At 45.2% G+C, this 13,699-nt stretch overlaps 2 protein-coding genes across 4 annotated transcripts in view; both read right to left on the bottom strand.

The window, feature by feature from the left end:
- arrdc1a (arrestin domain containing 1a) overlaps nucleotides 1–10,317 on the bottom strand; it is a 28,004-nt gene extending 17,687 nt beyond the window's left edge. Inside the window, exon 1 of the mRNA XM_061765084.1 lies at nucleotides 10,113–10,317. Coding sequence (XP_061621068.1) covers nucleotides 10,113–10,230 — 118 coding nt within the window. The 5' untranslated portion in view covers nucleotides 10,231–10,317. The remainder of the gene's footprint in view (nucleotides 1–10,112) is intronic.
- A 322-nt stretch (nucleotides 10,318–10,639) lies between these two features.
- nelfb (negative elongation factor complex member B) overlaps nucleotides 10,640–13,699 on the bottom strand; it is a 52,323-nt gene continuing 49,263 nt past the window's right edge. For all 3 annotated transcript variants that reach the window (XM_061765081.1, XM_061765083.1, XM_061765082.1), the window contains 3 exons: nucleotides 11,648–11,789; nucleotides 11,391–11,499; nucleotides 10,640–11,112 (listed from right to left, as the gene is read on the bottom strand). In XM_061765081.1, the coding sequence (XP_061621065.1) occupies nucleotides 10,954–11,112; nucleotides 11,391–11,499; nucleotides 11,648–11,789 (410 nt within the window). In that variant the 3' untranslated portion in view covers nucleotides 10,640–10,953. The remainder of the gene's footprint in view (nucleotides 11,113–11,390; nucleotides 11,500–11,647; nucleotides 11,790–13,699) is intronic.

Here is a 13,699-nt window from a genome sequence, read left to right as displayed (position 1 = left end):
CCCAAGGCTGGCCGACGGACCCCTGCATGACATCAAACCCGGCGACTTCGCGCTGATTAAGAACCTCCGTTGGAAAAAGCGGAGACATCAGTGCTGGCTGGGGCCCTTCCAAGTCCACCTCGTAACCAACACTGCAGTGAAATTTGCTGGAAGAGCTATGTGGGTTCACGCGTCACACTCGACAAAGGTCCCAGCGCCTCCTGTGGTCCAGACTCGTTCACTTCCCTCAACTTAAGAAGATGATATCTCCCGGGTGGTTTGGCATTAATTGGCATGGTTATTGTGATTAAAATGTGTATTGATGCTCCCACTTTGACAGTTGAAACAATTTTGTACCTTACGAGACATGACAACTATGACGAGCTTCTTTGGTTACATGCGATCGCCACTCCCTCTGCTAATTTCACCTCCTACGGCATGAATGCTTGCTTTCTGTTATGTCTTTCATGTGGCACGCTCTCAAAATTGTTCTGCTATGTTTGTTCTTTCATGCTGCATGCCGCCGCAAATTAACCTTTTGTTACCTTTTGTTAAAGACAGAAAACCCACAACAGGATCCTCTGCAGCCAAAGCCCATCCAACACAGTTACAAAAAAGAAAAAGCTAAATAAGACTAATGGATAAGAGGTCCTTATCAGCAGTTGGGCTGCTGAATTCCACAGTAATTGATACTAATAGTGTTTAAGGAGTACAGGAAAGGAGAGCATTGCAATAATCAATGTGACTGGAGATACTGTAAAAGCATGCATGAGCACCTCTGCATTATCTCTCTCTCGGTCTCCAGACTCAGGCAATCTTTCAGTGGTAAAAATCCAGTTTTCAGGACGTATGTTGTATGTATGTTATTAAGGTGTGGGATAAAAGTTAGTTAAGGGTGAACGATAAAGCAACAGTTTCTCTTGCTGAACTCAAGGTCCGATAAGTTTTGTCTTGGTTGAGCTGTAGGAAATCCTCTGCAGTCCAGGACTTGGTTTCTAAAATACAGTTAAAGAGTATCAATAGGGCTGTGGTCTTCAGTTGGAACAAAAATTAAACCTTGTAGAACACTACAATCCAATCTTTGACCTCCTTATGTGCATGCTTATCCTTCTTAATCAATAGGGTTTAATATGACATTGGTCCACCCTTGACCACTAGAACAGCTTTAATTCTTCTGAAAAGGCTTTCCATCAGGTTTAGGAGTGTGTGTATGGAATTTTTGACCACTCTTCCAGAAGCATATTTGTGAGGTCACCCAGTGATCTTGGATGAGAAAGCCTGGCTCTCAGTCTGCACTCTAAAGGCCTCTTTATACTCCCATGCTCGCATTGCATCACGTGACCGACAAATTGGCCCGCGCGGCACCTCTGCGTCGCTTGATGTGCACACGGCAAAAATTGTTGCTGCGCGTAGAATGCCGCGGGGAAGATATCTCGTGATTGGTCCCTTTTAGTCACATGCTGTGATGATGTAATCAGCGTTCCTCCCGGTTCGACATAGCACCTACGTCGCCACCTTCTCGATCGATTTTGCAGCATAATTAAACATATCATCTGGTCATCTAGGTCAATTTCTTCTAGCAGACTGTTCCACGGTCGCAGTTGTTGCGGTGGTTACAGAAAGAAAAATAAAAACACCTACCGCCGCCGTTGGAAATTCAGCTACTGTGGGTCGAAGTCGAAGAAGAAGAAGAAGAGGTGGAAAGCGGGTTAAGCGACATGTTGGTGAAGGAAATAGGGGTGATGAAGAAGTGATGGGTAAGTACGGCATCCAAGAAAGGAACTTGGAGGGACAGATGGTGGTAGACTTTGCAAAAAGGATGCAAATGGCTGTAGTAACCACTTCTTTCCAGAAGAGGCACAAACATAGGGTGACCTACAAGAGCGGAGGTAGAAGCACTCAGGTGGATTACATTTTGTGCAGACGATGTAATCTGAAGGAGATTACCGACTGTAAAGTTGTGGTAGGGGAGAGTGTGGCTAGACAGCATAGGATGGTGGTGTGTAAGATGACTGGTGGTGGAGAGGAAGATTAGGAAGACAAAGGCAGAGCAGAGAACCACGTGGTGGAAGCTGAGACAGGACGAGTGTTGTGCAGTTTTTCAGGAAGAGATGAGACAGGCTCTCGGGGGACAGGAGGAGCTTCCAGAAGACTGGACCACTGCAGCCAAGGTGATCTGAGAGGCAGGCAGGAGAGTACTTGGTGTATCTTCTGGGGCATGAGAAGATGCCGGAGGAATGGAGGAAAAGGGTGCTGGTGCCCATTTTTAAGAACAAGGGTGATGTGCAGAGCTGTGGGAACTATAGAGGATTAAAGTTGATGAGCCACACAATGAAGTTATGAGAAAGAGTAGTGGAGGCTAGACTCAGGACAGAAGTGAGTATTTGCGACCAACAGTATGGTTTCATGCATAGAAAGAGTACCACAGATGCATTCTTTGCCTTGAAGATGTTTATGGAAAGTACAGAGAAGGTGAGAAGGAGCTACATTGTGTCTTTGTAGATCTAGAGAAAGCCTATGACAGAGTACCCAGAGAGGAACTGTGGTACTGCATGCGGAAGTCTGGAGTGGCAGAGAAGTATGTTAGAATAATACAGGACATGTACAAGGGCAGCAGAACAGCGGTGAGGTGTGCTGTAGGTGTGACAGACGAATTTAAGGTGGAGGTGGGACTGCATCAGGGATTAGCCCTGAGCCCCTTCCTGTTTGCAGTGGTGATGGATAGGCTGACAGATGAGGTTAGACTGAAATCCCCGTGGACCATGATGTTTGCAGATGACATTGTGATCTGCAGTGAAAGCAGGGAGCAGGTGGAGGAACAGTTAGAAAGATGGAGGCATGCACTGGAAGTCAGACGAATGAAGATTAGCCGAAGTAAAACAGAATATATGTGCATGAATGAGAGGGGTAGTGGGGGAAGAGTGAGGCTCCAGGGAGACGAGATAGCAAGGGTGGAGGACTTTAGATACTTGGGGTCAACCGTCCAGAGCAATGGGGAGTGTGGTCAGGAAATGAAGAAACGGGTCCAAGCAGGTTGGAATGGGTGGAGGAAAGTGTCAGGTGTGTTATGTGACAGAAGAGTCTCTGCTAGGATGAAGGGCAAAATTTATAAAACAGTGGTGAGGCCAGCCATGATGTACGGATTAGAGACAGTGCCACTGAAGAGACAAAAGGAAGCAGAGCTGGAGGTGGCGGAAATTAAGATGTTGAGGTTCGCTCTCGGAGTGACCAGGTTGGATAAAATTACAAATGAGCTCATCAGAGGGACAGCCAAGGTTCGATGTTTTGGAGACAAAGTTAGAGAGAGCCGACTTCGATGGTTTGGACACGTCCAGAGGAGAAATAATGAGTATATTGGTAGAAGGATGATGAGGATGGAGCTGCCAGGCAAGAGAGCTAGAGGAAGACCAAAGAGAACGTTGATGGATGTCGTGAGGGAAGACATGAGGGCAGTTGGTGTTCGAGAGCAGGATGCAGGAGATAGGCTTACATGGAAAAGGATGACGCGCTGTGGCGACCCCTAAAGGGACAAGCCGAAAGGAAAAGAAGAACAAGTCATGTAAATAGACACATTGCTTTTTTTTTTTTTTTTTAAACTTGCTGATCGGTGATCGGCCCAAAAAATCCTGATCGTGTAAAGCCTAGTAAAGGGTGGAGTTATGTCATACTAAACCCTATTGATTAAGAAAGGGTTGTCACTTCAGATCATATGTGAGTCAAGGCAGGTGAGAGAATACTTTTGGCAATACACTGTATACAGTTCTGTCAAAAATAAAAATAGTGTCTAAAAATGTAAGAAGACCTCAAAATCCTTCAAGTTTTTATTTCAATGCATTGCAAACACTGCACAGTATATTATAAAAAAAAATTGTTTTTATTACTTTGCAAAAAATGAAAATTTAATATTGGGCTCGATCAAAGTCAGCTCGGACAGGATCCAGCTCACTGTGATCCTAGTTAGGATAAGTGGTCCAGAGAATGGATTGATGAATATTGGGCTGTTCAAAAAAGAGAGTGTCTGCATTTTTCTTTACAAACGCAAATATTGACAGTACGGTATATACTGATAAACATCTAAAGGATTTAACCTTGCTGTAAATCCTTAAACTATTATTTTGTTGTATAACCACTGCGTCTGAGAACTGCTTCCCATCTGTGAGCAACTTGTTGCAATTGTGAAGAGACATTCTCGCTTAGGATGATTTGACAACATTCCACAGTTGCTCTGCATTTCTTATGTTTTCCCTCACAAACCGCACCCCACAAGTTTTCTATCAGATTATGGTCTGGTCTGGTTGGTCTGAAACCAAGATGCTGCTCGACACCAGTTTCTGCTTCATGCAAGCACTACCTGGATTACCTAAAAAAAAATTTTAAATGTTGCAAGCCCTATCTTAGAACAGAAGAGTCTGCCAATGGAATTCGAGACTGTGTTCTATTCAGGAGCTGTCACTTGACAGTACCAATTGGTAAATTTCATGGGCGGGTCATTCTATGAAAATGCTGGCTTTCTGAACAGTGATTTCATGTTTGTTTTTTTAAAGAAATAAAAGTCTAGTAAGAGTTAACTACTTAGCATTATATATCAACAAATTATAGCTTTATGTATTTTTGCCCCCCCACATTAAGTTGAATGTTGTTCCTAACAAGAAAAGCAATTCCAGTGAAAAACCTACAGACAAGATGGATTATTCAAGATGGTACACAGGGCAGGCAAAACCACACTTCTTATAACTATATCAGCTCATCATATTGATAGATCAATTATTTTAATTCAATTTCCTTTCCCCTTAATATCAATTCCGTAACACCAATGATGCATCTTAAGCCATCACATGAAATTATTAGTTAAGTCTTAAAATTGTCAATAAATGAAGAGAAGATATCAATACAGAAGCTGGCTCGAGGGACGTGGAATGTCACCTCTCTGGCAGGGAAGGAGCCCGAGCTGGTGTGTGAGGTCGAGAAGTTTAGACAAGATATAGTCGGATTCGCATCCACACACACCTTGGGCTCTGGTACCAGTCCTCTCGAGAGGGGTTGGACTCTCTTCCACTCTGGAGTTGCCCACGTTGAGAGGCGCAGAGTAGGTGTGGGTATACGTACTGCCCCCCGGCTCGGCGCATGTACGTTGGGGGTCACCCCAGTAGCCGAGACGGTAGTCTCCCTCCGCCTTCAGGAGGGGGGGAACGGGTCCTGACTGTTGTTTGTGCCTATTCACCAAACAGCTGTTCAGAGTACCCACCCTTTTTGGAGTCCTTGGAGGGGGTGCTGGAGAGCGCTCCCGCTGGGGACTCCATCACTCTGCTGGGGGACTTCAATGCTCACGTGGGCGATGACCGTGAGACCTGGAAGGGCGTGATTGGGAGGAACGGCCCCCCGATCAGAACCCGAGCGGTGTTCTGTTATTGGACTTCTGTGCTCATCACGGCTTGTCCATAACGAACACCCCATGTTCAAGCATAAGTGTGTCCACACGTGCACTTGGCACCAGGACTCCCTAGGTCGCAGTTCGATGATCGACTTTGTGGTCGTGTCATCGGACTTGCGACCGCATGTCTTGGACACTCGGGTAAAGAGAGGGGCGGAGCTGTCAACTGATCACCACCTGGTGGTGAGTTGGCTCCGATGGTGGGGGAAAGATGCCGGTCCGACGTGGCAGGGCCAAATGTTTTGTGAGGGTCTGCTGGGAATGTCTGGCAGAATCCCCTGTGAGAAGGAGTTTCAACTCCCACCGCCGACAGAACTTTGCTCACGTTCCGGGGGAGGCGGCTGACCGGAGCTGTGGCCGTAAGGCGGTCGGTGCCTGTCGTGGTGGCAATCCCCAAACCTATTGGGACGGTGAGGGATGCCGTCAAGCTGAAGGAGTCCTATCGGGCCTTTTTGGCCTGTGGGACTCCTGAGGCAGCTGATGGGGGTACCGGCTGGCCAAGCAGAATGCAGCTTTGGTGGTCGCTGAAGCAAAGACTCGGGCATGGGAGGAGTTCGGTGAGGCCATGGAGAAAGACTGGTCCACCATCCGGCATCTCAGGAGGGGGAAGCAGTGCACCACCAACACTGTGTATAGTAGGGATGGGGCGCTGTTGACCTCGACTTGGGACATTGTGAGCCGGTGGGGAGAATACTTCGAAGACCTCAATTCCACCGACACGCCTTCCCTTGAGGAAGCAGTGTCTGGGTTCTCTGAGGCGGCACTCCTATCTCTGGGGTTGAGGCCACCAGGGTGGTTAAAAAGCTCCTTGGTGGCAAGTCCCCAGGGGTGGATGAGATTCGCCCGGAGTTCCTAAAGGCTCTGGATGTTGTGGGGCTGTCCTGGTTGACACGCCTCTGCAAAATCGCGTGGACATCGGGGACAGTGCCTCTAGATTGGCAGACTGGGGTGATGGTCCCCCTTTTTAAGAAGGGGGACCGGAGGGTGTGTTCCAACTACAGGGGGAATCACACTCCTCAGCCTCCCTGGTAAGGTCTATTCAGGGGTGCTGGAGAGGAGGGTCCGTCGGGAAGTCTAATCTCAGATCCAGGAGGAGCAGTGTGGTTTTCGTCCTGGCTGTGGAACAGTTGACCAGCTCTACACCCTCGGCAGGGTCCTCGAGGGTGCATGGGAGTTCGCCGAACCAGTCTACGCGTTTTGTGGACTTGGAGAAGGCGTTCGAACGTGTCCCTGGGGGAGTCCTGTGGGGGGTGCTTCGGGAGTATGGGGTACCAAACCCCCTGATACGGGGTGTTCGGTCCCTGTACGACCGGAGTCAGAGTTTGGTCCGCATATCCGGCAGTAACTCAGACTCGTTCCCAGTGAGGGTTGGACTGCGCCAAGGCTGCCCTTTGTCACTGATTCTGTTCATAACTTTTATGGACAGAATTTCAAGGCACAGCCGAGGCGTAGAGGGGGTCCGGTTTGGTGGCCTCAGTATTGCATGTCTGCTTTTTGCAGATGATGTGGTTCTGTTGGCTTCATCTCAAATTCTCACTGTAGCAGTTCGCAGCAGAGTGTGAAGCGGCTGGGATGAGAATTGGCACCTCCAAATCTGAGACCATGGTCCTCAGTCGGAAAAGGGTGGCGTGCCCTCTCCGGGTCGGGGATGAGATCCTGCCCCAAGTGGAGGAGTTTAAGTATCTTGGGGTCTTGTTCACGAGTGGAACGGGAGATCGACAGGCAGATTGGTGCAGCGTCTGCAGTGATGTGGACTTTGTATCAGTCTGTTGTGGTGAAGAAGGAGCTAAGGTGAAAGGCGAAGCTCTCAATTTACCGGTCGATCTACGTTCCTACCCTCATCTATGGTCACGAGCTGTGGGCCGTGACTGAAAGAACAACATCCCGGATACAAGCGGCTGAAACGAGTTTCCTCCGCAGGGTGCCCGGGCTCTCCCTTAGAGATAGGGTGAAAAGTTTGGTCTTCCAGGAGGATCTCAGAGTAGAGCCGCTCCTCCTCCACATCGAGACGAGCCAGATGAGGTGGCTGGGGCATCTGATTCGGATGCCTCCCGGACGCCTCCCCGATGAGGTGTTCCGGGCACGTCCCACCAGGAGGAGACCCCGGGGACGACCCAGGACACGCTGGAGAGACTAGATCCTTTGGCTGGACTGGGAACGCCTTGGGATCCCCCCGGAAGAGCTGGATGAAGTGGCTGGGGAGAGGGAAGTCTTTGCGTCCCTGCTAAAGCTAGTGCCCTCGCGACCCGACCTCAGATAACCGGTAGAAAATGGATGGATGGATAAAGGTTTTTTACAAATAGTAACACCATTGACATAAAATCATTGTCCTACACTTTTGTACTTTTTTCCTGGTGAATAATGCAGTTACAAGAAAGCCACCATTTTCGTAGAACAACCCGGGCCTTCAATATTGCAAGGAGAAAATGAAGGTGATAGGTCAGGGTCTGAAATACTCAAAAACTTTTATTTTTGTATAGCAATTGCTGACATTTGTGTATCATTTTTTCTAAATGTTGTTTTGGGCAGTAATTTGAATAAACTTGGCAACTTGGCAATGGTAATAACTTGCTGTAAGGAAATCCATGGTCAAACAATTCTGTCAAAAAATATATGCTGACAAAATGTCCAGATCCCAAAATAAGCCCCCCAAAAAATGGGTGCGGCCAACTCCGCAGAAGTGTGGCTAATCGCAAAGCTAAGGTATGATTTTTCTATTCGAACCCCATAACTTCAAAATTGTAAAATATGAACGGATTTGTCAACCATGACTTACCAACTTTTTCCATTTTGTGCCACTGTTAGGAAAGTTCCCTCTTAATTAATTATTACCAGTCAAACAATACATGTTAATTTGGCCAGTGTCCCTTTAATCTAGAAGTATTTTAGTAAATCTATTAATCGTTTAGAGCTATTGTTTAATTTAAAATTGTCCAAATCGTAATTTCAGCCTCTCAACAATAAATATTTCTGTAGTCCTTCAGGAAAGCAGACTATTATATTTTTACCTTTGTGTTAAATCAAAACACATTTGCAAACATCTGTTACTACTTTGGAAAACAATGATCAATGTTTTTACGCATTTTCTGACATGTTCGGGACCAAAACAGTAACCGAATCATAAGCAATCTATTAAAAAAAAAATGTCAGTCGGCTCTACTGCTGAAATAATCGTAATTGCAGCTGTAGTGTGAATATCCTGTCGTCGACAGGTAGTGACATTGCTTAATTTTTGTTTATTTGGCTTTGCTGTATCATTAAACAATACCAAAGAAAGTTAGTTAATAAACAGTCATTAGGAAATAAGATTTTCGCATTTTTTGAACAATGTTTTAAAATGATTTATCTTGGCCGCATTTCTTTATTACTAGACCTTGTACTCGCCGTGTAAAACCCCAATCGCGACTCGCATTGACGGGTCGTGAATGACTACCGAATCACAATCGAATCGTTACTCCTTTTCCGATTCCCAAATAAAGACATGTCATTGTCCAACAAATAAAAAACATCCAATCGGATTCTTTGAAATCCGTCTTTGGCCCCCTGGTTAAGTCCTGGTTGCAGTTTTTGTCACAACACCAGAAAGAGAATACGCCAACGCATTTTGGCTCGCACATTGTAGCAAGAAATGGGATGATTTTTCCCTACAGAAAAAGATGTTGCCAAAAACACTTCTTTTTAGTTCGAAACATCTTACTTTAACTTGGATCTCTCGCCGCAACATGGCCGCGGTGCATTTCGCGGCCTCTGCGGTCAAGCCAACATCGAGCAAGAATGGGAAAGAATTCCACCTACGAAGCGTCAACAATTAGTGTCCTCAGTTCCCAAACGTTAATTGAATATTGTTCAAAGAAAAGGTGATGTAACACCGTAGTAAACATGACCCTGTCCCAGCTTTTTTTGGAACGTGTTGCAGCCATAAAATTCAAAGTTCAGGATTTTTGGAATTGGGGTCGTATTTATCTATTAGGCATTGGCCGGTATCTGATTCTGATAGCATGAGAACCTTGAGCAAAAATATTGCAGTTTCACTTTATTGCGGTATCGTCGCTTCATTGGCAAGCGCTGGTAAAACCCTTGAAAATGAGATACGAGCAGAGAATACCAAGGAATTTCTTACACCAGTCAATAAAAAGCTTCTTTTTTTTTTTTTTTTTTTTAAATAAATAAAACCGCCCCCAGCTCAAGTCAGTACTGTTTGAGGAATAGCGACCTGGAAGAAAATGGCCACTGTGTCATTTTCATTGTCGTTTCTTCACACATAACTACTTTGGAAGCACGTTACGCACATCAGTCCTCTGCCAAGCCGTCTGACAGAGGAAACTTCCCAAAAGAGTGAATCTTGGCCTCTTAGGTTTTCCTTTGACTCGACTCCATCCATCCATTTTCCGTACTGCTCAGCTCCTCATGGCAAAATATACTTACCGTGACGTCATATCATTTATTACGAGCTGCTTCGTCATGTTAAACACAACCTGGAGTGTTTTTTTTTTTTTTTTGGCCCCACGGGAAATTTCCTACGGACAAAATTGCGATACAAACTTCCAATAATTATAAACAATTGTGGAAGCATGCAAGTATGTTCTGGTTGATCCTGCTCGTTGCTGGTTTCACTTCCTTGTTTGGCGACGCCACCGGTTTTCTCGCTCCACATTACAGCCAGAAAAGCACAAGTAAAAATAACCTTTGACCCGCCGCTTACCTTTACACGGTAGCTTTTGGCCCACCGTGACCGTCACGGTCCCCGAGATGGACTCGCCGGGGCTGTAAACTTCTTTGCGGTTGTCGAAGACGATGTCAAAGGCGTCAATCTTGCCCATGGTTGTCTCGATCCGCCACCTGTGCGACGCGAGCGCTCCCGAGCCCCGCCCCCTTTGCCTACGTCACGACACGGCCCAGGTGGATCGCGTCACCACTCACAACGCCGGCTCTTTTCGTCATGGCCCCGTTCTTCCAGTATACATTATATGGAATGAGCAACACTCGTCCAAATTCTCAGATTTCAATGGAAAGTTGGTTGTTGTTCATTTCATTTTTGATTGAGGCCTTAACGAAATGGAGAAAAAGCACTGTGAAGACTTTCTGGATGCAGCGGATATGCTCAATAATTCGGAGCGCAGTATAGTGTTGCTTGTGCTTTATATTAAGGTCAGTCTTCAAGGGACGTGATCATTTCCCCCATTGTATAGACTCTGGCAATGTACTCCTATAAAGAACACACGACTTGCACACAATTTGCAGTAATTTATAGGTTTTCTTGCACTGGTGACTCCACTGAAACACACAAATGTGGAAGTTATTTTGCGTGGAAAATGCTCCGGTTTCTCCCTTGAATACAAAAATAGCTTGCGACAATGGCAAAGCAGAAAGTCTAAAGCTGGGGGAAAAAAAAAAGCTTTCCAGTGACATTCACAGAAAAAAAAAAATCTCAATACAAAACGATCGTACAAACAAACGTTTAAAACACCCAAGTCTTCCGAGTCAACATCGGCCTACAGTTACATTCAGCCTCAATTCAAATGTATCCACATGTGTCTTCTATCTCAGAGAGGTGGAGTCGAGGTGGAGGCAGCGGTGGGAACGTTCACAGGGTGCAGGCTGAGATCAAGGGATGGCGTTTCCTCTGGCAGTGGAGGACTCTTCTTCTGGGCCTCTATCTTCTCTATGAGTTGGCTGTGTAGCTCTTTCACAGGATCACTGCTCTATATAACACACCAAGTGTCAGTCAATGCAATGGGCGCTCGTTTGTGTTATAACACAGCTGAAGAACAAGCACATTGTAGTAAAAACTTAGCAGTTGAAAATAATGATGGGTTGGCAGATGTTTGATAGTCAGGTGACAAAGGGACTAAAGGTGAAAACCACAGCAGAACAACAGTGAGACGGTCGAGATATTGGAACACAAATAACATGACAACAGTTATTTGGAGATTTCCCAGTCTACAACTCACAAGAAATGGACTGAGAATATAAGCCCAACCTGTTTCGGAGGTTCCAGAGTTTTCATCAAAGTTTCCATATGTGAAGGCAACACCTTGTGGTGGAGATGCAGCAGCATACGTAGCGTGTGTCTATGGACGTTCTCTTTACTGTAAAACGTGAGCATAAAACACAATGCAGAGTCAAGGCTCGAGAAATGTCTGTTCACTTCAAACTTCTTTTTTTGCGAGTGTTCAATGGGGAATTGGTCTGCTCAAGACAGCACAACATTCCATTCATCGGGTGAGAAGAGCAAACCTGGAAAAAGTAGTCAATAGGAAGCCATCAAAGACAACTAAACAAAATTCTTCTCCTCCAAACTCATCAGAGAGCAGCGTGAGGTGTCCGGTAAGCAAGTGCAGGAAAATGTCACCAAAAGCCATGTCATTGTAGGTCTCCACTGAAGGGACAGAAGACACAAATATATCATAATAATATTTCATTTCAATTTCAAGGCACTCGGTACAGTTGATATAGTCTATAAACTCCTGTTCAAATGCCAGATGTTTGTAACACAAACAAACAAGACCGACCATTAAAGGGACACTTGTGTCGAAATTATTCCCATCGAGCGTTGAAATTGTCAATTTCATCCAAACGAAAAGTGCGCTCTAGCGCCTCAGTTTTCCAAAGATATACTGTATACTGCAATAAAACGGGAGCCGTTGTATATCAAAACCCCCCGAAAATCGGAAAACTTGTTGAACACCGGCTAATACGGGACAGTTTGCCCGGCTGTGTTCTGCTGCCGATGGTAAACAACACTGTCGAACAAAACGCGGCAGCAATGGCTTATTAAGCAGGCTGCTTAAACAATTGCTTTCTTTTTCGCTATTGACAACGTGAAAAAGTATGATCTTCTCTCAATCTCTGCGCTGAATCGCAGGGAACGGCATAGTTTGGTGCTGCTTTTCCCTTACGGCTGCTATAGTTTCAAGATGGCAGACTGTCATGGCGCTCCCCTACTGGGTCACCACACTCGTGTATAAATAAGTCGTGGATCGTTATTCTGCCACACAACCCAAGTGCGCTTCAGCTTGAGTTCACAAACTGATTGCTGAACATTCTCCTTCAGGATTTTCTGTTAAAGCGCAGAATTCATGGTTCCATCAATCACAGCAAGTTGTCCAGGTCCTGAAGGTGCAAAGTCCGACCACCATCATGTTTGACTGCTGGTATGATTATCTTTTTCTGAAATGGTGTGCTGCATTTACACCAGATGTAACAAGACACACACCTTCCAAAAAGCTCAACTTTAATCTCTTCAGTCCATATAATATTCTCCCAAAAGTCTTAGGAATCATTCAGATGTTTTTTTTGCAAACATAAGACAAGTGTTTGTTCTTTTTGGTCAGCAGTGGTTTTTTCCTTGGAACTCTGGGCAAAATTGGCAGTCTCTTCCTTATTGTTGTGTCATGAACACTGACGTTAACTGAGGCGAGGGAGGCCTGCAGTTCTTTGGAAGTTGTCAGGAGTTCCTTTGTGGCCTCCTGGATGAGTCTTTGCTGTTATCATGGGGTAATTTTTGTAGCCGGCCACTCCTGGGAAGGTTCACCACTGTTCCATTATTTCGCCATGGGAGGATAATGGCTCTCCCTATGGTTCGCTGGAATCGTAAAGCTTTAGAAATGGCTTTTGTAACCCTTTCCACACTGATAAATGTCAATTACTTTATTTCTTAACTGTTCTGGAATTTCTTTGGATCGTGTATTTCGTTGCAGATTTTTTAGATCTTTTATCCGACTTGATTTTGTCGGACCAGATTCTGTTTGTCATTTCTTGATTGAACAGGTCTGGAGGTAATTTGGCTTGGAGGTGATCAGTGAAAATTAACCCAAAACTGTGATTAGCCACAATTAATTCATTAACAATTGATTTAAAAAAATTAATCATGAGAGGGTAAGTAAAAAAAAAAAATTCAAATGTGGTTGCACAAGTGTGCACACCCTCATAAATGGGATGTGTGTGTTCAGAATCAACCCATCACATTCAAACTGATGGTAAATAGGAGTTAGCACACACCTACCATCATTTAAAATGCCTCTGATTAACCCTAAATACATTTCAAATGTTTTAGAAGGCTTTTCCTAACTTTTTTTTTGCTTTCTAGCAACAATGACTGGTGTTTGGAACTGTTCATAACACCTTGACTAAGGTCTCAGTTATACACTGGGTACGGAAAGTATTCAGACCCCCTTAAATTGTTCACACTTTGTTATATTGCAAAAATGTACCGGCATTACCAGATAACTAGCAACCCTTTACTGCTCAGTGACTGTTTTTTTTTTTTTGTCAATGTCTTTATATCTC

The sequence above is a fragment of the Phyllopteryx taeniolatus genome, unplaced genomic scaffold (genome assembly GCF_024500385.1).
Source record: "Phyllopteryx taeniolatus isolate TA_2022b unplaced genomic scaffold, UOR_Ptae_1.2 contig_25, whole genome shotgun sequence".
Classification (NCBI taxonomy): Eukaryota; Metazoa; Chordata; class Actinopteri; order Syngnathiformes; family Syngnathidae; genus Phyllopteryx; species Phyllopteryx taeniolatus.
Note: the sequence above shows the minus strand (reverse complement) of the source record. Positions and strands in the feature narration are given on the sequence as shown.